Source organism: Microcaecilia unicolor, chromosome 4, assembly GCF_901765095.1.
Source record: "Microcaecilia unicolor chromosome 4, aMicUni1.1, whole genome shotgun sequence".
Taxonomy (NCBI): Eukaryota; Metazoa; Chordata; class Amphibia; order Gymnophiona; family Siphonopidae; genus Microcaecilia; species Microcaecilia unicolor.
Genome location: NC_044034.1, coordinates 103079605 through 103104474, shown reverse-complemented (window position 1 = coordinate 103104474; position 24870 = coordinate 103079605). Strand labels below are relative to the sequence as shown.

The following is a 24870-nucleotide window of genomic DNA, read 5'->3' as shown; positions in this document are numbered from 1 at the left end:
AAGCCAGGGTTCAAATCCTGCTTTTCCCACTGAATTTTCCTGCAAATTTGAGCAAATTACTTAACCCTCTATTGCCTCAGGTAGAGAATGACACGAGGACAAAGTTTGTTCGATTGTCCCTGTGGCCACCTCGGTAGGCTCTGTCTCCATCCCCACCCTGTCCCCGTGGGCTCTGTCCTCATCTGCAGAAGCTTTGAACATTTATGATTTTATAATTAAATCTTTTTATTCAAGTATAAAAAGAAATAATATTCTGTGCAACTATTGTGCATAAATCTCAAACAGAAAACAATAAACAACGAGCAACTATAAAACCCCGTACCCCACCATCTACTCTTTCAACCCCAACAACAGCTGACTTCTACTACCCCAAGAAATCCTGAAGCATTGTCATTAACAATCTGAGGATTCAGTCTAGCTCTCCCGTCTTTCACAGTCCTTTCTGCTATACAAAATGTCTTCTCAGAAGATGTGCTGGTACCAGAAATGCACAGGATCCCCCGTGCAAATTGCCAGCTGCGGAAAGCACTTTCGCTCGTTTTTCCAAAAAATGAAATTGTCTGCATCACTCAAACATATGTAACAGTCCAATTCATTAATAGCCTTCAAAGAAAAGAATGACATGGGGACAAAGTTTGTCTCCGTCCCCATGTCATTCTCTAGCCTCAGGTACAAATTGTCGGGGTCTTTTACTAAGCGGCGGTAAGCTCAATGCTAACTTACTGCTCATTAAACCAGGAGTACCGCCTGGCTACCGCAGCAGCGCAGTGGTAGTTCCCACCCCCAGCGCACACCATTTCAGGTGCTACAAAAATATTTCCATTTTTGTAGCACAGATATTTACCCAGTAGTAATCAGGCAGTGCTGCATGCTGTCCAGTTACCGCCAGGTTTGTGTGGGAGCCCTTACCACCCCCTAAGTGCTCCCCCTCCCCCCCAAATGACTTCGTGGCAAGTGCTTCACTTGCTTCATGGCCATTTCTTTAAAAAGAAAAAAAACCCCAGCCTTTTACCCACTGCAGTACAACGGGGCCTCAGCGCGCATCAAAGACACACGCTGACGCCAGTGCAGGTCCCCTTTTGCCGCAGCTTAGTAAAAGGACCTCTTAAATGGTTAGCCCTCTGGGGACAGGGAACTACCTAGTGTATCTGAATATAACTCACCTTTAGCACCACTAAAAGGGCATGAGCCAAATCAGCATAACCACAATAAAGCAATCAATTCAATCGGGATCCTGTTCCAGAAGTCTTCATTCACAACTAATAGGCTCAGGTAATATTTTCCTCTCATTCAAAGTCACTCTTACTCCTAACTTATGTTAGCCCAGTGGCCATAGTGACACTTCACGAGCCCTACCACCTTAGCTCGTAATTCTGGCCACCAATGTATCATCATCATTCAACAATGACCATAACTGCCTGCACAGTATTACCAGCCCTGGCCAATTCAGGAAAAGGAAGAGCTAAGCCAGAAATCACATCCAGGTCCTCTGCATAGCAGTACACAACATGCCACGGCACCAACCTGAAAAGTATGTTTCAGGATAGCAACAAATACATATAGTTTGGAAAAATGTAAACATTTCATGGTTCTTTTTTTTTTTTAAAGTTTTTCCTGTATCTAAAATAATTCTGCAGCATTATTAGTGGTTTAGTTACCAGCTCTCTTATTGACTGTTTAAGGTTGGTCCTGCCTCCAGATGGCAGCATTGGGGGGGGGGGGGGGGGGGGGGGTGTGCAGAAGTGTGACGAGAGCAGCATTGCACAGAGCCTTCTAACATAGGCCTGCGCTCAAACGCTGCCACATTCCCTACTCCCTTGACAAGACTGCTGTCAGAAGGGAGCAGGAAGTGGCAGCACTTCAGCACAAGCTTGTACTGGAAGTCTCCACGCTGTGCTGATGCTTATTCTGGCTCACAAACATAGAGGGTGGCATCAGTAAAGTTGCCAACTGGATCTATATTCACCCTACAAGGTTGATCCAGTCCTAAAGTTACCCTACTGCATGCAGGAACTTATAGTTTTGCTTTTCTTGGGAAATGTAATGGGAAAATCAGAACAAATTGTCCCTAAATGCAGTGGGGTAAACCCAAGACTTGATCAATCCTGTCAGGCAAATCTGGATTCAGTTGGCAACCCTAGGCAGCAGCAGGCTTGGCAGGAAAAAAAAGAAGCAGGTAGAGACATGGAGGAAAGGAAAGATAAGATGTTGGTAGGGGGCAATGGTTGGGATGGGAAGGAGAGATCCTGGTCACCTGGAAGTGTTGGCATAGGGAAGGGGAGAGGTAAGACATGGTTTGGATGAGGTAGGGAAGGGAGATGCTGGACTAGGGGGGTGGGGCAGAATAGGTAACCGAGCCACCTTAGAGGGGAGGAGGGGTCCGCACAGCTTAAGCTTCACCTAGGGAATCAGATAAAAATCAGAACAGGCCCAAGGGTAAGTACTACTTTTTATTAAAGGTTAAAGACCATCTTCTCTTAACAGGCCTTCAAGCATTTGTTCTAGACTGTAGAATTAGTGATTTCGCTGATCTTCTTTGGATCATTGTCTGATGAGTATCACTCGGTTTAAGGATGATTCGTGCAATAGTTTGTGAGATAGCAAGTACATTTTTGTTATATGTTGATTTTTTTTAAAAAGTTTGTGCATGTTTTGTGCATATCATAGAACTTTGGATATTGCAAATTGTAAAACCTTTCTAAATAATAAAAAAAATTGTTATAAGCCTCATATCTGTATGTATTAATTTATTTACTTTCTTAAGCCAGTGTAAAATGGATTGATGAAAAGGGTACTCTAATGATTTAAATTTCTCCTTATAGTGGTAAGAGAAAGTTATCTTCCTCGTCCCAGAAAAAAAAATGTATAAATCAGAACCTTGCAGCTTGGAATCTTACAAGTCTAAAGCTAATAGACTGTAGCTAGGTAACCAAGCAGTAGTCCATTCCTCAGTTAGGGACATCTTTACCTTCACAGGAACAGACAACACAAAACAGTTTCATAAAGACTCAGGGTATAATCTGCATGGAATGGCAGGTAAAACCCTGAAAGTTTTGCTAGCCAGGTGGCATAAAGAAGTAGCTGAATGGGAGCAGAAGAATAAGTACCTGAATGCAATATGTAAACCACTTTGATTATGTCACAGAAAAGCGGTATATAAAAGAATCTAATAAATAAATAAGTACTGCACAATATTATAAGATCTTCTATTAATTTAGCCAGGTAATCAATAAAATCATCTAGGTGGCAAGTTAATTCAAAAGGTCCTTGGGAAAGCAATGCAAAAGTTTCCAGACAGAATTGCTGTCATAAATCAGTTTTTTTGTAGAATACTGTTACTAGCTTGAACATGTATTTCTTTTACTTGTGTGCCCTGCCCCATTACAAGACAAGTTTTGACAATGTTTCTCAGTACCATTTCCAAAACTAGTTCTGTATGTTTCCATTATAATAGCTGAATCCTCAAACAGCTACCTCATATTCATACAAAGTTAACACTAGGAGAAGTCAACCACTGTTTAGCTAGATGATTGGGTTTTGTGAGAAGTGATATCCTACTCCCCTCAGGTAAGACCTGATACAGGTAAGCAACTTTGCTTTGTCCAAGTCCAACGAGAACATGAAGTCCTCATATAAGTGGAAATCCCTAACTACAGGATGTCTTAAAAAAAAAAAAAAAAAAAAAAAGGGCGGGAGGGGCAGCGCCTAAGAAAGCAAATAGAATGTTAGGTATTATTAGAAAAGGAATGGAAAACAAAAATGAGGATAATGTCTTTGTATCACTCAATGGTGTAACCACACCTCGAATATTGTGTGCAATTTTGGTCACCGCATCTCAAAAAAGATATAGTGGAATTAAAAATGGTACAGAGAGGGGTAATGAAAATGATAAAGGGGATGGGACAACTGCGCTATGAGGAAAGGCTGAAGCGCCTACGGCTTTTCAGTTTGGAGAAAAGAAAGCTGAGGGGAGATATGATAGAGGTCTATAAAATAATGAGTGGAGTGGAATGGGTAGACGTGAATCACTTGTTTACTCTTTCCAAAAATACTAGCACTGGGGGGCACGCAATGAAGCTACAAAGTAGTAAATTTAAAACTAATTGGAAAAAATATTTTTTCACTCAACATGTAATTAAACTCTGGAATTCGTTGCCAGAGAATGTAGTAAAAGCAGTTAGCTTAACAGAGTTTTAAAAAGTTTTGAATAATTTCCTAAAAGAAAAGTCAATAAGTCAATATTAAGGTGGACTTGGGAAAAATCCACTGCTTATTTCTAGGATAATCAAAAAAATATAACGAAAAATGGCAACCCTCCACCACTTTTAACTTGAACTATACACAACAAACTGCCGGTGGTGCAGCTCACACTTATTTATTGTTTGACAGTATGAGACATCCCCTTATCAAACAATAAATAAGTGTGAGCTGCTCCACCGGCAGTTTGTTGTGTATATTTCTAGGATAAGCAGCATAAAGTGTACTGTTTTGAGATCTTGCCAGGCACTTGTAACCTGGATTGGCCACTGCTGGAAACAGGATGCTGGGCTTGATGGACCTTCGGTCTGTCCCAGTATGGCAATACTTATGCTCTTATGGGAAACAAAACAAGTTATGTTTTTCATGCCCCCCACCACAAGGTAACATGGAAATCTTAAAAATGCACCCTATGGGAGATGGAATTAAATTTCACAGGAAAAACTAATGAAACCTACTCTAGGACAGATACTTGCACTCTATTCTCCTCCCAGTCAGTACCATTTGTCACTATGCTCTTGTAACCTCCCCCCCCCCCCCCCCAGATGGGGTTACTGAAGAATCAGAGCCCTCGTTGACAGCCACTGGGGGGAGTGACTGAAAGGTCCCTGGGTGGGAAGAAAGCCAGCCTATGGGAGTGTTTATGAAACAAAATGCAGAAGAAAAGTGCCCTGGTACAGAGGAGTGACAAGAAGCTTAGTTCGAGTTATCTGCAGCAGGGCCCATAGGAATAAAATGGGCCCTGCTGCAGATAACTCGAGCTAAGCTTTAGTAAAAGACCCCCTCAGTCTTAAACTCCACCATTATGCATACTCTACACCCAGTTGCTTAGTCCTCCTAGTCCCGAGTCCACACTTAAACTTTGAAACCCCACTTTCCCACCCTACCCAGTTACCACTCAAGTCCTGAGACCCACTCTCTCCCCAATCCCTAGACAATCTATGGTTTTCTATTCTCCCACCAACTGCTAAGCCCCTACTCTCTCCCAATTTCTGTCTTCTTTCTTCCCCTCCCTTCCCCACCATCTGTTCCTTTCTCTCTAACTTCCAACCCTCCATCTGCCTACCTTCTTTTCCAACATCCATTCTCTCTGTTTCTCCTTTTCCCAGCATCAATTCCCCCTGCATCTCCCTCTCAACCTTTCCCAAAATATGCCCTTGCCTGTCCACCTCCCTCTATAGCATCTGCCCACTGCCTTTTCCCATCCCTCTCTCAACATCTGTCCCCTGATTCCTTCTCCCAGCATCTGCATCTTCTCCCTCTCTTCCCACCATGAGCTGCTTCACCCCCAGATATGTTCCTGTCTCTCCCACACCTTAACCAATACCTACCCATTTCTTTCTGCCTCCCTCATATTAACTAGCCTGGGGAAGTCAGTCCTTCTGCTCCTTCTTTCTCCTACAGGACCAACCCCAGGAGCATATTAAGTATTCATGAGCAGTACACCTGAAGCTGATCCCTCAAGCTTTGTAAGAGGAAGTGCTGCCTGAGAATACCAAATGTATTTGCAGAGCCGGCACTGTCACAGAGGACAACAAAGAAGTGTGACCTGCTCCCATTGCTCCTTCTGCTTACAGGGGGGTGGGGAGTGGAAGGAGGGGGGGAGATGGGAGAGTTGAGGTAATGTAGACTTAGGATTCCTGCCAGATCTAAGGTTTCTCCTGAGGGTCTCTAACAAGTCCTGCATGCACAACCCAGAGGGCCCCAGCAAAAACTTGGGCATAAATATAAGGGTAGGGGAGGGGCATCAAGGGCCTGCCCCCCCCCCCCCCATGCACGCCTTTAATTCTTTAGTTACCCTATGAAAACAATCAGGTTAATTTGAGAGAGCAGAGAAAGGCAAAAGATACAGGACCTACTTTGGACTGATGTCTGAAAACCAAGTTCAAACATGTGAACCATTAAGAACCCCAGTTATCAAAGCAGATCATGAGAACTTAAAATTAATTTCCCCAAATTAACTGAAGTGAGGAGATCTGGAACATTATTAAAGGTCAGACCCAATTTAATCCAGTTACCTATTACAGAGCTGGTGAATTTAACCCTTCAATCCTTAATCCAGCTGGACTGGTATGCTTATACTAATGTTTACCTGCATTTTTATCTTTTACTTCATAAAATTGTTTGACTAGGATACCAATGAAGTCTCCAAGCTACCAGCAGCACATTCTTCCTACTGTTGCTACTGATGGCTGTAGCAGTAGAGTGGTGCACACAACTGAAACTACTGTGTTGCAGTCACTAATGATAGCAAAAAGCCACATTTCTAATAACATGATCCCCACTAGCCTCTCCAGCCTACTCAAATCTAATATTTCCCCACAATATAAGCCCTACATAATATCCCTCACCTTCAAGATGTGTTTCTTTGGTTAAGAACAGCCAGCTCAGTCACAATATTCCAAATGAATCCACCTTTTCAGTGCCAACAAGTTACAATATCAATCACATAGTTTTGAAAACTCGGCGCAGTGAGTCAGAAGGGCACATAGACAATGAAAGACAGAGAGGCGCAAACAGGAGACAGAGCAGTATCAAGAATTTTCAGTAGGTATAGGAAGATAGGTATATGTTAGGTTTTTTTTTTTTTTTTACTTTCCTCATGCACTTTATCAGACACATATCACCAAGGCAAAAATAAACTACAGCAACAGTTCAGAAGATTATGTGCAAAATATTTATGTGGAACAGGACACTACTGGTTCCTGGATTGTTCTCTCTCATCTTCAGGAGAGACCAGCAAAAACTGTGATGTCACAGTGTTTTAAGTCATTCCTATCAGCTGCAGCACATCGCCACCGTCACGAGACAGAAGATTGCAGAACATTTTGGGAAACAACGTTATTAGGAAAATCCAAAACATCAGATAGGCTTCTTTGTAAGGTGACTCTTTACAGTACGAACAGTGTAGTTGCAGGTTCATCAATAATGCTCCAGCAGCTAACCTAGATTCAGTTACTGTATATGAAAGGGAACAGTGAAAGTAAGAGGGTAATGATAGCAGTGTGTTCAGATGACACCACATACTGCTCAGTTCCAGACAGGAAGGTTGTTTTGTTCCTGGACTAAAATAAACTGGGACTGTAATTAACTAATTTTTAATGAATAAAATTTGAGTCAATGTAAGGATTTAGGTTTAAAAACACATGTGATGAGAAAAAGATCCCCCCCCCCCTCTTGATTTCCCCTATTATTGCATCTATGTCACACTGAATGGAATCTGATAACATTAGACAAAGGGAACCTGAGTAAACACAGTATGTGATGATGGCAGATAAAGACCTGTATGATCCAACACATAACACAGTTGTTATATTATTACTTCATTTAAGATCAAAATTATCTACCATATCACCCATGTGAAAAAGTAATCAACCAATTGATAACACTTAATTTATATTTACAGACACATGATTGAACGTAGCCAGGCTTGATTTTAGCCAGACCTGCTGAATCTAAACCACATTATATATTGAACTTTACCATGAGAGTGAAGTAAATCAAATATTTGAAAGGTATTAATCCGCAAACGAACCTTTTCCAGAGATAAGAAGGCGGTAGAACAAGAGGACATGAAATGAGATTGAAGGGGGGCAGACTCAAGAAAAATGTCAGGAAGTATTTCTTCACGGAGAGAGTGGTGGATGCTTGGAATGCCCTCCCCCGGGAGGTGGTGGAGATGAAACCGGTAACGGAATTCAAACATGCGTGGGATAAACATAAAGGAATCCTGTTCAGAATGGATCCTCAGGAGCTTAACCGAGATTGGATAGCAGAGCCGGTAGTGGGAGGTGGGGCTGGAGGTTGGGAGGCGGGGATAGTGCTGGGCAGACTTATACTGTCTGTGCCAGAGCCGGTGGCTGGGAGGCGGGGCTGGTGGTTGGGAGGCGGGGATAGTGCTGGGCAGACTTATACGGTCTGTGCCCTGAAGAGCACAGGTACAAATCAAAGTAGGGTATACACAAAAAGTAGCACACATGAGTTGTCTTGTTGGGCAGACTGGATGGACCATGCAGATCTTTTTTCTGCTGTCATCTACTATGTCACTATGTTACCACAGAGTTTAATAAGAATGCTATGCCACGATCAAAGGATATTCCACAAAAGATGAGAAAAAAAAGTTGTTCAAATATATCAGTCTGGAAAGAGTTACAAAGCCATTTCTAAAGCTCTGGGACTCCATCAAACCACACTGAGAGCCATTATCTCCAAATGAAGAAGACTTGGAACACTGGGGAATCTTCCCAGGAGTGGTCAGCTTGCCAAAATTACTCCAAAAGCACAGCAACAACTCATTCACAAAGTCATAAAACATCCCAGAACAACATTCAAAGAACTGCAGACTTCTCTAGCCTCAGCTAAAGTCAGTGTTCATGACTCCACAATAAGAAACTGGGCAAACATGGGATTCATGGAACAGCAGCAAGGCAGAAACTACTGCAAACCAAGAGTAACATCAATGCTCATCTCACATGTGCAGAAACACACCTGAATGATCCACAAGCCTTTTGAGATAATGCTCTATGGACAGACAAGTCCAAGGTGGAAATTTTGGGACAACACAGGTCCCATTATGTCTGACATAAAGCAAATACAGCATTCCACAGTAAAAACATCATACCAACAGTCAAACATGGTGGTGGTAGTGTGATGATATGGAGTTGCTTTTCTGCCTTAAGACCTAGAAAACTAGCTATTATTAAAGGAATCATGAATTTTGGGAATGTCATCTGTCCATGAGCTGAAGCTGAAATGCAAAAGAAATTGGGTTACGGAGAAAGACAATGATCCAAAACACAAACGTAAATCTATATTTGAAGGTCTGAGGAGAAAAAAATATTGAAGTTTAAGACTGGCCTAGTGAAAGTCCTGACTTGAACCCAATAAAGATGCTATGGCAGGGGTTTCCAGCGAGTAAACCCAGACAGTTCCCACCCACCAATTCCCCCATGATAATTCCCACCGTGTGCAATTCCCCTCCCCCCCCCCCAGCCAATTCCCACTGAGGACTCCTCCCCCTCACACTAGTCATTTCCCATTCTCTCTAACCTTTTTTTTTTTTTTAAACCTTTGTTTCATTCTTGTATCGTGTCTTTTTATTTTATTTTCTGACACTGACGGAGGATCGGGTGCACCGCTGACAGAGAACAAGGAGGTTAGATTAAGAACAGGAGATGGTATGCTGCTCAGTCATCATCCCTGGTTTGTTTGTGTAGCATAAAGATGTACACAAAGGAAGTATAATAACGGAATAACTTTTCATAGGTAGAGCTGTAATTGGTAATCATTATGAGGGCTGATTTTAGGGATACCTAGCGTGTGTTGTGCTCAGCATTCAGAGTTTCTATCTATTTATTTACTTATTTATGGCATTTATCTCCCGCATTAAACATGAATTAGGTTGAAACCTGGGAGCATTTAAAATCTTTTTTTTTTCCTGTGCATAGTGGGCTTAAGCTAGCGAGGGTGTAGTTTAGGGGGGGGGGCATTGCCTCCCCAACATGAACTGCATATATCTGGAAGGAGAAAGGGATGTGTAAAAGATAATGTTTGGGGGTGGGTTGGGGGGGTACTGTCCCCCCTCCGAAACAATCTGAAAGGAGAAAAGGAAGTAGAATAATTGTCCTAGTGGGGGTTTTTTGAGTTATGGGTGGGAACTGTGCTCCCTGGTGTGGTGGGAATTGGTTCAGTGGGAATTGATTTAAAACCATGGCAGGACCTGAAATGAGCAGTTCATGAATGAAAACCTACAAATGTGTATGAATTAAAGCTGTCCTGAAAAGAAGAGTGGGCTAAGATTCCACAACAGTGATGTGGAAGCATTTGGGAGCAATTATTGCTGCTAAAGTTGGCGCAGCCACTTACTATGTTTAAGGTGCAGTTACTTTTTCATATGGGTGATATGAGTATTGGATAACTTTGCTCCTTAAATAAATGAATAATTTAAAAGCTATGTGGTGTGTTTACTCAGTTTTCCTCTGCCTAATATTACATATTGTTTAATGATCAGAAACCATTCAGTGTGACATATATGCAATAACTAGAGGAAAATGCCTGTTTCAGTATGAAATGAAACGGGTGCTAGCAAGGTTCCCCCCCTCCCCAAGTCTCTCGCCGTGTACCCTCTGAGTTGCATGCGGTCCTCCCTCCCCTGTGTTTGTAGACAGGAGTGGACGTAAGGCAATGTAGTGCATTGCAAGCAAGTAAGGCAATCTGGTTAATCTGTGTGTCCCCTACCCCGTGCAGCCTCCCATCCCCCTACCGTGCTTCTTGATCCCCCTCCTCTCAGCGGCCCCTTCACCGTCCAAGTTGCAGGCCACCCTCCCCCCCCCTCAGTGAGTGTATGTGTTTGAAAGACTGTGTGTGTGTGTGTTTGTGTGCATTCCCCTTTGCCTTCTGTGCTCCTGTTCGTCCCCCTCCCCTCACCACCCTCCTCTGCAGCCCACCCTCCCCCAAACCCCCTTCCTCCCCCTTGCCCCCCTCCCTCTGAGTTCGAAGCCTCCCTCCTTCCTCCCTGTTCTGTGCTCGCAGTGCATGCAGCAGCATTGAGGCATTGATTGTGTGCTGTGCTGCTGCTGCTCCTCTCTCCTCTTTCTGTCCCCGTAGGAGCGTAGCTACAGGAAGTTGTTTTGAAGTTTGTGTTCCCGCGCTCCAGGGCAAGAGTGAGAGGAGAGATGAGTAGCTGCAGAGCACACAGGCAATGGCTGAAGGCAGCGTGTGGTTTTTTTTTTTTTGCTGATTACCGGCAATCCTCGAGGGGGGAGGGTTGGAATTTGAAAGAGGCGATGTTGGGGGGGAGGAAGTTGCAGAGGGGAAGCAGCAACCTCGCGGGCGGAGGGAGGGGGGGAGGCATCGAGAATGGAAGAGGCGACCTTGGGGGGGGGGGGGGGGGTGGAGAGGAGAAGCGGTGACCTGTTGGGCGACTGTAGAGGGGAAGCGGCGACCTGTTGGGCGACTGTAGAGGGGAAGGTGCGTCCTTGGGGGGGGGGGTGGAGAGAGGAGGTGGCGCGTTACCTTACTGCTCCCTTGCCGTGGCGTTTCTTTGTTTCATGATCGTTGCTCCGCTGTCGACGTCAGCGTTGCTCCGTGGACGTCATCACGTTCGACGCGAGGGCGTGACTGACAGAGACGGACAGCTGCTCAGTGGAGAGGCTTCACCACCACGAAGCCACGAACCCTTCACGGACGTCAATGCAGCTTGAGTGGCTTCATTGGAACGTTGGGGTCGCGAATTATGTCCGGAAGGGGCGTGGCTGAGGGCGGGTGTATGAGTGAGAGTGAGTGCTGCTGACAGGGTACAACACTACAGGCCTTCACTGTTTCCCTGCCACACTGTGAGCTTCAGAATTGGAGGTGAGATTTTATTATATAGATAGGGGACATAAGGGGGAAAACGTTTTTACATTACTGTAATCTACTTTGAATCCCACACCAGTTCCCAACTGTGAATAGCAACAGACCAGAGGGAATACTAGAGTAGCAAATCACAGAACAGAAAGGCTTGCGTGTGAAAACAAAGGTTCTGCTCAAAACAACATCATATCTTTCAATCATTTTAATCAAGGGAATGGGAATATATAATATATATAAAAACATAAGACTTGTATTATTTTCTGTTCCTACTGTCTTCAGATAATAGAAGGATGGCTATACTACAATAATGAAAAGCTTAAAGAGCAAACCTGTAAGAGTTATATCTTCATCATCGATAATTTGTTCTTCTGCAACATCCAATGAACTTTCGGTAATCATGTCATTCGGTTCATCAACACAGGCCAAGCCTGAGTAATTGTGAAGGAGATCAGCACTTGGAACATGCTCCACAATGACCGCAGGAAAGATGGAAGGATCCCCAAGCTACAAAAAGGAAAATAATTTTTAGAAAAAGCCCACTGTTGCAAAATGTAAGCTTCAATACAGAATAGGCCAAACATGGGAAATGGAGGAATTGAAACTCAGAAAACACAGATCAGTTCATACTACTGTCCTCTTACAGTACTGACACAAAAGACATGGGTATTCCTAAACTCTAAGAGCCAATGTAATAAGCTGCATTATCCTTTAGTGCAACAGTTAATTTTGATTTTTCCAAACTAATCTTGCAACTACCACTGAAGGATAATAGAAGTCAGAATGCAGAACATATATGCAAATAGGCTGAACCAGAAATTGCTTTCATTATGAGAAAAAATGAGATAACTTTACTTTCTTTTTAGTACTGGATGTTTTATTACAGCCTTGAATGGTAGTAAACATTCTAGCATGGGAGCAAATAGGAAATCTGAAGGGAAGTACAGAACTTCATCTCAGATCTCCCTTGTCATCAGATATCCCTGATGACCCATGTGGGCCCCAAAGCCCCCTCCCTCTCCAAAATAAAATCCCTGATCGCCTGATACCCCTTCTCACTTTCCTAAAAAAAAAAAAAAAAAATCCCTAGTGGCATCAGTGGGCCCTGACGTTCCCCTTCACCATCCCTCTTTCCCCCTCAAAAAAAAAAAAAAAAAAAAGAAAAAACACCCTAGTGACTCATAAGAGCCCCAAACACGCTCCTTCCTTCCTGCCCCCAACCCAAATTTTGGTTGGGAAGCACAAATCATGTCCATTCACTCCCACCTCTGGTGTCACCACCTTAGAAAAATGGCAGTACGTGACCCCTAGTGGTAAGTCTGAACATACCGTTAGGAAGTACTTTCATAGAAAATTGATCTCTAAAGGTATATTCCAATTGACTGTCAAAGGTCAGGTGCTGCCATTTTTCAAGAAGGCAGTGTACAGAGAGATCTTTCTAAGGTTATTGTAAACTATTTTGAACATGTGTTTCAGATATCATTTTACTACCTATAAAAATGAAAGGTTCCCTTTGTATTAAAAAAAAAAAAAAAAAAAAGCTAATACTGAAAAACAAGTGTGGAAAAGACCTGATATTTAATCTTGAGTTCTTCTATGACCCATTTTCATGACAATTCATGCAAAGTCTGGGTCCTTCACTGAATGCAATAGTGCAATTTAGAATGAAGGTCTGCAAGTAACAGGTCAGCTCAAACAAGTAAAAAAAAAAATACAGTACTGGGGTAGGATACCGTATTCATATTCTGATAGTGGTAATACACTGCCACATATGAAACTATGATTGATAAAATTTTAAAAACTAAATACAGAAATCTCCCAGTACGCATGTATTCTCAGGCGTGGTATCTTAAATGCTCTTATTTCTAAATGTAGTATGTATATTCCCAGAAAACAGAATAAAAACATATATGTTCCATTCTGAAGACAGAACAGGCATCTCACCAAATGGCTGAATAGGCTGGCTAAAGGGTCTGATGTTTTAAGCTTCCCCACATGTCCCTATAGATAAAGAAAAGAGAAAAGCTTTAATGGAACAGGCCCCTAAGTGTTCTTGCACCTCTTTCTGGAAAAAGAGGATCTCTAACTTCTTCTCTTTTTATTCCTGATTTATTTATAAACCAAACATCCTGAGCAGACAACTCTCAGGGATCATCACTAAAGCAGCAGTCACCTTCCATCTTTCCAGAACTCAAGCATATTATCTCCATGGAAACAAATCAATAATGGAATATTTCCTTGCCACACAAAGATGCATTCCCAGATGTACTCTAATCAATTTATTAAATGGCTCTATGGTGTTATTATACATCACAAAGCAGACAAGTTACAGAGCCATTGCCAGGACTGAAGGGTTTCACAGTATTTATTTATTGGGATTTATTTACCGCCGTTTTGAAGGAATTCACTCAAGGCAGTGTACAGTAAGAATAGATCAAACATGAGCAATAGACAATTACCGCAGTAAAAATATTCAAAAACAATACAAAGTATGGCATGGTAGACTATTTACAATGCCAACACAATATGTAATAGAATATTATAGGTGATAGCGAAGGGTAAAGCAAAGATGTAACATATAGAAGGGTAAGAAAGTAGGAAGAGTTAGAAAGTAAGGTGATTGAGTTAAAGAAAGTTACACATGAGGTCAGAGAAATGGTTAAATGTTATCTCAGCTAGGGTAGGCGTGGATAAACATGTCCTGCTGCAATATATACAGCCTGAGTACTCCTTGTGTGTGTGAGTGAGACTAACGAGCTAGTTATTTCTTCCAGTAAAGGCCTGGTTGAAGAACCAAACTTTCACCTGCTTCCTGAAGTACAGATAGTTTTGTGTTAAGCACAGCCTTTCAGGCAGTGCATTCCAGAGTATGGGGGCTACTCCAAAGAAGGCTTGCGGGTATCACATCGTGTAATGTCTTTTCGAGAGGGTGTGGTTAGTGTAAGTCCTCGGGAGGATCTTAGTGTCCTTGGCGGTGTGTGGAGGATCATCCTATTTTTCAGGTACTCAGGGCCATTTCCTTTCAGGGTGTTGAAGATCAGACATAGAGTTTTAAATTTAGTCCTGTATTGTACTGGTAGCCAATTAAGTTTTTGCAAAAATGGTGTGATATGGTCATGTCGCTTGCAACCTTCTATGAGTTTTGCTGATGCATTCTGGATCAACTGGAGCTGGTGCAGGCCCTTTGTAGTCAGACCATTGTATACTGCATTGCAGTAATCCAGTCTTGATGTTATCATGGCATGCACAACTGGGATAAGATTTACCTTCTTGATGTAAGAAGAGAAGCAGCGTAGCTGTCGTAAATAGTAGAAGCAGCTCTTGAAGGTTGCTTGGATTTGGGGAATCAGTGTAAGTGTTGAATCTAACTGCATTCCAAGGTTTCTGACTTGTGATTTGAGGGGGATTTCACACTTCCCAAAAGGGATTTTGATATCAGATATGTAGCCACTTGTGTTAGGGACCCAGAGAAGCTCGGTTTTATTTGGGTTCAGGCAAAGTTTGTTGTGTTTAGCCCATTCTTGAATTGATGTTAGACAGGTAATTCAAGGCTGTAGGTAAGTCAGGTTCAATGGGTATGAGTAGCTGCAGATCATCAGCATAGATGTAGAACTGAGTGTCCATTGACCGAATCAGCTCAGCTAGTGGTTTGAGGTAGATATTGAACAGAATAGGTGACAGTATTGATCCTTGTGGTACCCCACAGGTCAGTGTCCATGGTGGTGATTAGTTGCTGCCAAACATTATGGATTGTTGCCTTTCTGATAGGTAGGATCTGAACCAAGCAAGTACTGTTCCATTGATACCTGTTTCTGTCAGTCGTGCTAGCATATCATCATGATCCAAGGTGTCAAAACCTGCAGAGAAATCAAGCAGTACTAACATCGAGGCGAATCCCTTGTCTCGATTTCTGTGAAGATAATCTAGTAGGGATATAAGGACTGTTTCTGTACCATAACCAGGTCTGAATCCAGATTGACATGGATCTAGCCAGTTTCTCTTTTCTAACCAGTCATTAAGTTGAACACAGAATGTTTGTTCTACGAATTTCCCTAGAAACAGGATGTTGGATATTGGCCTGTAATTTTCATGTTTGTCCTGGTCAAGGTTGTTTTTCTTCAGCAGAGGGTGGACCACTGCCCTTTTTAATGCTGTTGGTAGAAGCCCATTAGAAAGAGAGGTGTTCACAATTTTTGTGGCGCCTTCTACGAGGCCCATACTTGCCTGCTGCACTATCTTTGATGGGCAGGGATCGAGGGAGCAGGTAGTTGGTCGAAGGTCTCTTAGGATTTTGGTAAGGCTCTCCTCTGTCATTGGGTTAAAAGTGTCCCATCTGTCTCTGTCAGGAGGGGGCGTGTTTGTGCATCCCTGGTTGACTGGTGGGGATTGGGTGGGATTGCCAGTGAATCCTGGCGGAGACTTTTTTGTTGGCAAAGTATGCAGCAAAATCATTGCAATTCAGTATAGACTGGGGAGGCTGGTTCTGTTGTGGGGGCTGCAGTAGGCTGTTTACTATACTGAACAACTGCTTGGTTGAATTGGCAGCCTGTGTAATGCATTGCGAGAAATGTTTGCTGTTAATGCTTGGCAGTACTTTGCCATGTGCTTCCTACAGTTTAGTCTGTCTTCATCCAGGCGCTTCCAGTTTTCGTCCTTCATGTTTAAGGATCCGAAGTTCTGGAGAAAATCAAGGTGATCGTTTGTGAGTGGGACTTAAGACCTTTTTTAGTGGTGCTGTTTTCTCTAAGGTCTTGGCTAAGTGTGTATTCCAGATGTCAACCTGTTCTGGCACTGTTGTTGTATTTTCATCCACATGTGGATAGTCCAAGGCCTCTAGGAAATTCTCAGTGGTCAGCTTTTTTTTGTCTCTGATCTCCTTCCAAACTCTGGGAGATGCCATTTGTTTTAGGTGGTCACTTATGGAGAATTTAATTAGAAAATGGTCTGACCATGATAGGGGTGTTATTTCAATACTGTTATCCTAGAAACCTGTTGGGCATAATTTAGCCAGTGGTAAACCCCCACTTTCATCTAGCCAGGTTTCACTTATCCCTAGGATACCAAGATGCTGATCATTTATGGCATCATGGATCACCGAGGATTTCTTTGCAGATGATCTGGTATTCACCAGTCCTATAGTCTGGGGGTAGTTTTGGTGTGGCAATGAGGTGATCTTTTAAGTACTGTTACATAGGTGTTTGACCTCTTGACTACTCTTGTACTACTGCTACCCCTACTAAACTGAATCCTGCTAGTTTTGCATAATACAGGGGTCCCTGACAGATCTTATGGGGATAATTAAGCTAGAAAACATGCACACTGCACCACCAGGTCAATTCAGTAGCCACGCTAGAAGCCATCTAGGAAAACCTGGCACCTGCACACATAGCAAAGGGATCTGTTGTAATGACTGTAAACTTAAGGAAAAGCAAGAGTCTGGTAATCATTGATGACAGTCACAAACAGAAGGGGGGAAAAAACTCCACGAATGGACTTCACAAGGCAAAAGCAGTGGAGAAAAAGGAATCCTCTCGCAGATGGTGTCCAACAAACTTCAAAAGGTAAAAGCAGTAAAGGAGACCTGATACCACCCTACCGGCCTGCATCAGGGGTCTAGGAATTAAGTCAAATCCTACATATTCCCAGAAATATCATCAGATAAAGTTCCCACTGGCAATCCTAAAAAAACTTGGACAGCAAACTGAGTCGAGTCTGCGAAAGGATTCCTTTTTTTCTCCACTGATCATTGATAACAGTCATGATCTCCCCTTCACCTTGTCTCAGTATATAAATTCTCTCCTTTACATAGTATCATGAAAAGTCTTTTCTACCTGTGATATCATAGAAGGCAGGTAGAATAAGCTTGCTGATGCTGTGTAAAGGGGAGAATATATCTGATTACCATGGTAAAGTAGTCCATTAAGACTCAATGGCCATGTCAAGTCTTCAATGGCATAGATGAACAATGTATATGCATTTAATATGCCTCTTGGCTGGGCATGAGCGGCTTGGGTGCATAAGGAAAGGGATGACCAGAAGGAAAAAAGAGGCAATAGTACCCTTGTATAAGTCTCTGGAGAGACTCCATTTGGAGTACTGCGTGCAATTCTGGAGACCACACCTACAGAAAGATATAAACAGGATGGAGTTGGTCCAGAGGGCAGCTACAAAATTGCTAAGATGCCGCTGGCATAAAACGTATAGGGACAGGCTTATAAATCTCAAAATGTATATGCTGGAAGAGAGGCGGGGGATATGATAGAGACGTTTAATACCTTAGTGGCGTTAATGTACAGAAGGTGAGCCTTTTTCAAATGAAGGAAAACTCTGGAATGAGAGGTATAGGATGAAAATAATAGACTTAGGAGGAATCTAAGGTTATCAATAGAAATCAAACAAAATAAAACATGGAAAAGAAAATAAGATGATACCTTTTTTATTGGACATAACTTAATACATTTCTTGATTAGCTTTCGAAGGTTGCCCTTCGTCAGATTGGAAATAAGCAAATGTGCTAGCTGACAGCGTATATAAGTGAAAACATTCAAGCATTACTATGACAGTCTGACAGGGTGGGAGGATGGGGGTGGGTAGGAGGTATGAATGGGGACATCAAAGCATATCATTGATATTCTAACAGGATGGGTGTGGATAGGTGAGGGGTGGGGTGATCAACAGAGACATACAGCTTTATGGTTTATAATGGGCTAGGAACCCCAGATCCTTGTTAAGTCCTTTCTGTTGGGTGTTAAAATATTCAATCATTCTGACTTCAAAGGTCTTACGTTCTTGTATGGTTTTAAAGTTACCTTTCAGGATTCTCACTGTGAAGTCACTGGTACAGTGTCCTGGTCCTGTAAAATGCTGACCAACAGGCGTGGGAGCCCTACTGGCACCAGTATTGTTCATGTGATGTCTATGTAAATTGAATCTTGTCTTAAGCATCTGGCCTGTTTCTCCAATATAGCATCCTTCGTTACATTTTTTTACCCTGAATGATATATACCACATTGGAAGATGAGCAAGTGAAAGATCCCTTTATGTTGAATATCTTTCCTTTGTGGATGACTGTGGGGTCCTGTGAAATATTTTGGCATAGTTTGCAACTGGATAAATTACAGGGAAGTGTGCCCTTCTGTTCCTTTTCAGTCTGTGATGAAAGTTTACTTCTGATTAGCTTGTGTTTTAAGTTGGGTGGCTGTCGGAAGGCCAGTACTGGTGGGGATGGGAATATCTCTTTCAGTAATTCATCCTCCTGGAGTATAGGTTGTAGATCTCTTATGATTTTCCTCAGTTTTTCCAGCTCTGGATTGTATGTCACTACAAGGGGGATTCTGTCTGTGGATTTCTTCTCCTTGTACTGTAGCAGATTCTCCCGGGGTGTTTTGAGGGAGGAGGCAATATTCTTGGAGATTATTTTGGGGTTGTAGCCTGTTTGAAGGATGCAGTCAGGCTTTTAAGGTGTCTGTCTCTGTCCCCTGGGTCAGAGCAGATACGGTGGTATCTTGTGGCTTGGCTGTAAATGATGGATCTTTTTGTATGTGAAGGATGGAAGCTGGAGTTGTGGAGGTAGCTGCATCTGTCTGTGGGTTTCTTGTATATAGATGTTTGTATACAGCCATCACTGATTGAGACCGTGGTGTCCAAAAAATTGCACCAAAGAGGTAGGAGCAACCAGGGATCATTACTCCCCCACTTGCCACCAGAGTAACTCTTGGTAAATTCCGAGGAGGGAGGGGGAAATTGGGGAAGGGGAGTAATTTTCAGAAGGGGCTTCCAGGGAGTGGGGCTGTTGTGATCAGAGCGGTTAGAGGTAAAGGGGTTGTTTGATTTTGGAAGTGGTCCATTAAAAGGCTCCTTAGGAGCATCAAGCTGCACGTTAGAATCCTGATGCTCCTGGAAGAAAGGCAAAGCTATCTAAAAGATGGCAATATCTTTCCAGTAGAGCTGCACAAAGATTAAAATTTTTAATCACATGATTAATCACAAAGTACCCCCACCCCACATTGCCTCCTGTAAATGCAATATATAGATAGCAGATGTAAATTCTCAAAACTGAATCTATTAGTAAAATACAAATAAAATCATTTATCTTATCTTTGTTGTCTGGTGATTTTATCTTTCTAATCATCTCTTTCTCTGTCTCTGGTTCTGTTTCCCTATGCTCTGAACGCTGTTTCCAAAGCCTCCTTTTTTACTCACTATTTCTTTTTTTGTCCCCTCTTTCACTTTCTGCCCCAGGGGCAGCCCGATCATTAGGCCACCCGATGCGGGGGCCTCAGGTGGCACTCTTCGGGGAGTGACATCTCCCCCTTCCTTCCTCCACCCTGCTCACGGCGTTCTACCTTGCTTCATCATGTTTGAAAAGCCGGCAGCGGCACCGATTCCCATACGCTGCCAGCACCTGCCTCTTCCTTTTACTGGGGCCGCCTCTCTGATGTAACTTCCTGTTTTGTCAGAGGCGGCCGCTGTAAAGGGAAGAGGCAGGTGCCAGCGGCAGGGCAACGTATGGGAATTGCTATCTTGTCTTGGGCTGCCCCTGTCCTGCCCTATATCCATCTTTCACATTCAGCTTTATTCCATTTTTCTTCCTACTTCTCAAATCTATCTTGTTTCCACCTCCTTCTCCCCTCCCATGGGCACCATCTCCTCCCATCTCCCTCCATGAGCACCATCTCCCTCTCCCTCCTTTATATGGTACCATCTCTTCCAATCTCATCTCCCTCCCACTCCTCTTTAAGGGCACCATCTCATCCCTTCCTCTACATGGGCACCATCTCACAGATAAATGCCAGTTGAGACAGGATGATTTAGTCCGGGTCTCTTCCCCTGCCCACAACCAACATATTTTTCTCTCTGACACGCCTCCCCCTCCATGCTCCATTTTTTTCTCTCCTACCCCCTCCACTCATACATTCTGGCTGCTTCTTTTTCCTTCTGCTGACTCTGAATTCGCCAGCATCTCATTCTCCCTCACCAATTCCCTAGTGACCCTTCAAAATTGCCTATACAGAGAACAACTCTAAGTATGTGCTGCTTCTCTCTTACCAGAGACCTTCCTCTCTAGCATCCTGTCCACAGTAAACATGAAGTTTAGTCAGAGGAGGCAGGATAATACAGAGAGTTCTCCAGCTAGAGAAAAGTGTGTACTTAGCGCTGCCATCTGTACAGGTAAGTTCAGAGAGACATCAGGGGAAGGGGGAGATGAAATGTAATTAAGGCGTTAAAATTATTAAAGCAAGTTAAAATTTTAACGTGTTAATCGTGTTAAAAAACACTAAATGTGCAGTCCTAATCTCTCTCTAAATCTATATATGTGTGTATATTAATATTTCTTAGGGCTGCATCTTGATTAAAACTTTTAATCGCGATTAAAGGTATTCAGTTTATTTATTTTGCACCGCAGCTCCTTGTGACTTTGGGCAACTCACTTAACCCTCCATTGTCCCGGGTACAAAATAAATACTTGTACATAATATGTTAACTGCTGTGATTGTAACCACAGAAAGGCAGTATATAAAATCCAATCCCTTTCCTAAAGGGCTGAATCTCCCTCTTTCCCATCCCCAGATCCAACATCTCTCCCTTTCTCAATCTTCACTCTCTCTCCTCTTCCCCCAGATCCATCATCTCTCTTTCTTTCCTAGGACCATTAACTCTCTCTCTCCTCCACCCCCATGAGAAGCAACACAAACTTTGTGGTGAACAGCACCAAGTTCTTCTTGTGGCTTCTGTAGCTCACTGCCTTCGTCATAGCTTCCATCAGTGACCTCTCCAGTTCTGCTTGTGGGTCTGCAGATCACACTTCTCCCACCTCTCAGTACCCCCCCCCCCCCCCCCCCCCGTTGGTCTACCTTAAAGGTGGTCTTCTGCTGATCTTGGGAGTGGCAGCGTTGCAAATATGCGGCTTCTGGTTTACTCCGAAGTTTTCCCTCTAGCCCATCCTACCTCATCTGACATCATTTCATGTTTCTGCCTGGGCGGGTCAGGTCAGAGGGAAAGCTTCAGACCAGGCAGCATATGTGCAATGCTGCCACTGGCAAGTGTGAACACAAGATTACCTTTAAGGTAGACTGGCGTGTGTGTGTGTGTGTGTGTGTGGGGGGGGGGGTGATGTTGAATCGTGGATGGGAGGAAAGATGTCTGATTGCACAGAGGACAGGGGTTGGGAATGGAAGAGAGCAGAAAAGATGTTTGGAGGAGACCAGACCAGATTTATTCCATGTATTAACAAAGGTAGAAAATGAGCAAATGATAGCCAGGGTGGTTAAAAGGTGAAGTGAAAGATGCTATTAGAGCTAAAAGGGCATCACTCAAAGAATGAAAAAGGAACCGAATGTAGAAAATAAGAAGCACCGTAAGCTGTGTCAAGCTAGATACAAAGCACTGATAAAGGCGGCTAAAAGAGAATATGAAGAAAATCTTGCCGTAGAGACAAAAACTCTTAGTAACACCTTTTTCAGGTACATAAGAAGTAGAAAGCCTGTGAGGGAATCCGTGGGACTGTTAGATCATGAAGGAGCAAAAGGGGCACTCAGGGAAGCAAGGTCATAGCGGAGAGATTGAATGAATTCATTGCTTCAGTCTTTATGGAAGAAGATATAAGATCTATCTGTACTGGAAATAGTTTTCAAGGGTGACTATGCGGAGGGACTGAAAGAAATCTCTGTGAACCTGGAAGGCATACTGAGCCAAATAAGAGTGATAAATCACTTGGACCAGATGGCATATACCCCAGGGTATTGAAAGAACTCAAACATAAAATGCTGGATCTGTGATTAGTGAGCTGTAACCTGTTGTTAAAATCATCCATAGTACATGAAGACTGGAGGGTGGCCAATGTAACGTCGATTTTTTAAAAAGTGTCCCAGGAGTGATCCGGGAAACTACAGACCGGTAAACCTGACTTCAGTGCTGGGGAAAATAGTGGAAACTATTATAAAGAATAAAATTATGGAACACATAGACAAACATGGTTTAATGAGACAGAGTCAGCATGGGTTCAGCCAAGGGAAGTCTTGCCTCAGCAATCTGCTTAATTTCTTTGAAGGCGTTAATAAACATGTGGAAAAAGGCAAGCCGGTTGATGTAGTGTATCTAGATTTTTTTCAGCAAGCTTCTGACAAAGTTCCCCATGAGAGACTCCTGAGAAAATTAAAAAGTCGTGGGATAGGAGGCAATGTCCTTTTGTGGATTAGGAATTGGTTACTGGACAGAAAACAGAGGGTAGGGTTAAATGGTCATTTTTCTCAATGGAGGAGGGTGAGTAGTGGAGTGCCGCTGGGATCTGTGCTGGGAACGGTGCTATTTAACATACTTATAATGATCTGGAAATCAGAACGACGAGTGAGGTGATTACATTTACAGATGACACAAAACTATTCAAAGTTGTCAAATCACATGTGGATAGTAAAAATTAAACGAAGACCTTAGGAAACTAGAAGACTGGGCGTCCAAATGGAAGATGAAATTTAATGTGGACAAATGCGAAGTGATGTACATTGGCAAGAATAATCCAAATCATAGTTACCTGATGCTAAGGTCTACCTTAGGAGTCAGCACTCAAGAAAGAGATCTAGGTGTCACTGTAGACATTACGCTGAAATCTTCTGTCCAGTGTGTGGGGGTGGCAGCTAAAAAAGTAAACAGGATGCTAGGAATTATTAGGAAAGGGATGCAAAATAAGACCAATATTATTATAATGCCTATGTATCGCTCTATGGTGCGACCTCACCTTGAGTATTGTATTCAATTCTGATCGCCTGATCTCAAAAAAGATATCGCAGAATTAGAAAAGATTCAGAAAAGAGCAACCAAAATGATAAAGAGGATGGAACTCCTTCCATATAAGGAAAGGCTAAAGAGGTTAGGGCTCTTCGGCTTGGAAAAGAGACAGTTCAGGGGGGGATATGATCGAGGTCTACAAAATCCTGAGTGGTATAGAACGGGTAGAAGTGAATCGATTTTTCACTCTTTTCAAAAAGTACAAAGACCAGGGGACACAATGAAATTACATGGAAACACTTTTAAAACAAATAGGAGGAAATATTTTTTCACTCAAAGAATAGTTAACTTCTGGGATTCACTGCCGGAGGATGTGGTAACAGTGGTTAGCTATCTGGGTGTAAAAAAGGTTTGAGCAAGTCCTTGGAGGAAATGTCCATAGTCTGTTGAGATGAACATGGGGGAAGCCACTGCTTGTCCCGGGATTGGTAGCATGGAATGTTGCTACTAACTGGGTTTCTGCCAGGTACTTGTGACCTGGATTGGAAGTCTCGGCAGCCATTTTAAAAACATGGCGGCACCAGGCACAGGAGAATAGCAGCAGTGGGCAGAAAAGAGTGGGATTCTTTCCTGCCCCTGCAGAGGCCACTAGACCACCAGGGCCTTTCAAGCTAGGACCGGAGAAGGCTGTAGTGTGCGGTGGCAGCGGGCAGAGCTTCTGGGCCCTTGGGCACTGTCCAGTTGCCCAAATGGTCAGTCCGCCCCTGGGAGACACTGCAATGTGTTTAGTTTTTAAAATCGTGATTAATGATTTAATGCATTCATTGCAGAGTTGACTGCAATTAAAGTGCAGCCCTACTTTCCAGGAATTACATATCTTGCAAGGTCAGACAAGCTGTTTGCTTTGCATCTCATTACTACTTAACTTGTTTTGTGCTACAAAATCATTTGTTAAGCGTAAAAATCTCACCAGTCAACACACATTTGTCAAAGAAAAAGAAAGGGCATGATTTGTTTAGGGACTTATATATGTACACCCTCGAGGTCAGGAGAAACATAGAGGGTTTGGGAGACATTAAAATACCTCAAGGTATAAATACTGGACACAAAAAGGAAACCACCCTGAATAAATAATGTTAGAACAAAAGGTCGTGATATGGAGTTCTTGGTGCTGATGTAAAAAAGCTTCTGGGCACATTTTCTGCACTACTAAGGCTGCTAAATGCTAAAAGGAGTTTTGCACTTGAGCAAATTATATGCAAACACTTGAGCTCACATCAGTTCACAGCTCATTTAAACCCCATGTAATGGAAGTTGATCAAGCTATTAAACCCTGATGCAATGAAACACAGAAGGCCCAACAGCCGAGTGCAGGGTTTCCTAAGCCAGGTTTGAGGAACAGAAACAGTTAGTTCTGTGTGCTGGCATTAATGAGATGTTTCTTCTTTCTGTGAGCATGAAGGGCTGGCAGTCTTAATTTGATGATGTGCATTCATGAAAAAAATGGCAGGGGATAAGGAGCTATAGGGAAGTGCTGCA

The 24870-nt window shown here is 42.9% G+C and overlaps 1 protein-coding gene across 1 annotated transcript in view; it reads right to left on the bottom strand.

The window, feature by feature from the left end:
- Positions 1–24870, bottom strand: part of ELF1 (E74 like ETS transcription factor 1) — a 303862-nt gene that overhangs the window by 100517 nt on the left and 178475 nt on the right. The window contains exon 4 of the mRNA XM_030200555.1: positions 11940–12114. Within this exon, the coding sequence (XP_030056415.1) occupies positions 11940–12114 (175 nt within the window). The remainder of the gene's footprint in view (positions 1–11939; positions 12115–24870) is intronic.